The sequence below is a fragment of the Verticillium alfalfae genome, genomic scaffold (genome assembly GCF_000150825.1).
Source record: "Verticillium alfalfae VaMs.102 supercont1.7 genomic scaffold, whole genome shotgun sequence".
Classification (NCBI taxonomy): domain Eukaryota; kingdom Fungi; phylum Ascomycota; class Sordariomycetes; order Glomerellales; family Plectosphaerellaceae; genus Verticillium; species Verticillium alfalfae.
This window is the reverse complement of record NW_003315032.1, coordinates 1,708,751-1,710,951: the sequence shown is the minus strand read 5'-3', so window position 1 is coordinate 1,710,951 and position 2,201 is coordinate 1,708,751. Positions and strand designations below refer to the sequence as shown.

At 58.0% G+C, this 2,201-nt stretch overlaps 1 protein-coding gene across 1 annotated transcript; it reads left to right on the top strand.

Moving 5' to 3' along the window:
• Positions 1–227: 227 nt before the first annotated feature.
• On the top strand, positions 228–1,637 carry VDBG_06379 (conserved hypothetical protein; the record flags this gene model as incomplete). Its single annotated transcript, XM_003003890.1, has 4 exons — positions 228–386; positions 438–866; positions 932–1,468; positions 1,533–1,637. The coding sequence occupies 4 exons, from the start codon at positions 228–230 to the stop codon at positions 1,635–1,637; spliced, it is 1,230 nt and encodes a 409-aa protein (XP_003003936.1).
• Positions 1,638–2,201: the final 564 nt, after the last annotated feature.

Genomic DNA, 2,201 nt, shown 5'->3' with positions numbered 1-2,201 from the left:
TGATGGCGGAGCGCTGGAACGGGAAACGACGGCCGAGCTCGTCTTTGCGCGCTTGGCAGGGTGCTAGTGCGACTGCATCATCGTTTTGAGGAAAAAGATCCTTGGAGTGCTGCGCGCCATTGAAGGGCCTTTTGCCCTTTGTGTTCTTCGACAGGGCGTCGTCCAAGGTGTATTACGGGCGCGACCGCCTGGGACGGCGATCTCTTCTTCAGCGACGGGATGCAGGGATGGTTCTGGCCAGTATTGCAGGCGACACAGATCCCAGCTGGTCCGAAGTCGAGGCCGATGGTATCTACGTGTTCGATTTGCAGTTATGGGCCGAGGGTCGGGACGTGGCAGGATCAATCTCTCGCCATCCCTGGTCCAGCAGCTCAGAGAAAGACTTGGTGAGTCGCGACCTCTATGTTGCATCGGCTTCCTGCTACTTACTGGCGTAGGTACTCGACATTGGCGTTTTCAACACGGCTCTACCCTATGGTGAGCCGTCTCCGTTGGTCCCTGGATCCGCAGCTGTGCAGATGCTCCGCCAGCAGCTTGCAGACTCACTGGCACTGCGTGTTCTGGGCATACCAAACCCATCCCAATCGGGGACAGAACCTGCTATCACGGATGATACGAGGGTCTCTGTGCTATTCTCCGGTGGCTTGGACTGCACGGTCCTTGCGCGCCTTGCGAGTGACTTACTCCCGCCCGATCAGGGTATCGACCTCTTGAATGTTGCATTCGAGAACCCTCGTGTGGCCGGTACGCGGCGCAAGGACGCCATCGAAAGTATATACGAGATCTGCCCTGATCGGGTCACGGGCAGAAAGTCTTTCGCCGAGCTCGTCCAGGTGTGTCCGGCAAGGAGGTGGAAATTTGTGGCGGTACGTCATGTCTTTTTAACTTAATCGACACCCTTGCATGCATCAGAACTGACGGCAGGCTGGAGGTTAATGTCCCCTACACCGAGACTCTCGCTCACAGGAGCCAAGTCGTATCTCTGATGTACCCGCACAGGACGGAGATGGACATTTCAATATCTTTCGCTCTCTACTTCGCAGCGCGCGGCGTCGGCGAAGCTCAGGCCACGCCTTCCAGCGAGCCAGTGCCTTACGCCACACCCGCCAGGGTGCTGCTGTCGGGCCTCGGCGCGGACGAGTTGTTCGGTGGCTATTCCCGACATGCCGTTGCCTTTGAGCGAGGAGGCTACCAGGCTCTGGTTGACGAGCTGAAGCTCGACGTTGGACGCCTCGGCGAGCGCAATTTGGGCCGCGACGACAGGATCATGGCACATTGGGGTCGCGAGGTCCGATTTCCATTCCTAGACGAACGACTTGTCAAGTGGGCTGTCGAGACTCCAGCATGGGGCAAGTGTGACTTTAATCACCCACAGACCGAGACTATGGTTGAGCCTGCCAAGCGGGTGCTCAGGCTTCTGGCCGAGGAGTTGGGCATGCGGTCCGTGGCACGGGAAAAGAAGCGGGCGGTATGTTTCCTCTTCGTCTGATGTGCAACGTCTGATGTTGCCCCGAAATACAACAACGGCGCAGGCTAACATGGGTGGTCCACGGCAGATTCAATTCGGAGCGAAAACGGCCAAGATGGTCAGTGGGCAGTCCAAGGGCACCGACCTCATCCTGGAGTTTGCTTCTTGAGCATGACGACACGAGCATTAAGGGCTTTGCAAGTGCAGCCTCTCGGAATGATTCGTACCAAGGGACTGGCTGTGATGACCAACAGATACTTCCGAGTCGGTTTGGCTGACAGGGACGTTTCCATGTCGGCAGTTGCGTGTTTCTGTTCGCTCAGTAACCCTTCTCCGTTCTTGGTTCGTTTGTGTTTTGAGACCGCCGACCATGAAGACGTAAAGGCAAGTCTGAGCCAGACCCCCGACGCGGATGCTGAGATTCCGAGGCGCGTTTCTTTCACCGTTACCATGGCAAGCCGCAGTACCTTGCCAGGCTTGCCCAGCTGAAGTGGGATGCGGCTGGGCTTCCTGTGGCTCATCTTACGCAAATTTCTCCGGGAGCCGAGCAGTTCGCGAATGAAAAGACGCCCTGGCCCGGCGACGACGACGAGATGAGAACGGGGGCAATGGGCCAGCTGGGGTGAGGAGGTTGTGTCAAGGGACTGGACGTGTCGCAGGTTGACGATCACGTCAGGCGTGGGCCGTTGCAGCAGCATGGGTGTCTGGGGGTACGACGCGACGACGCCCACTA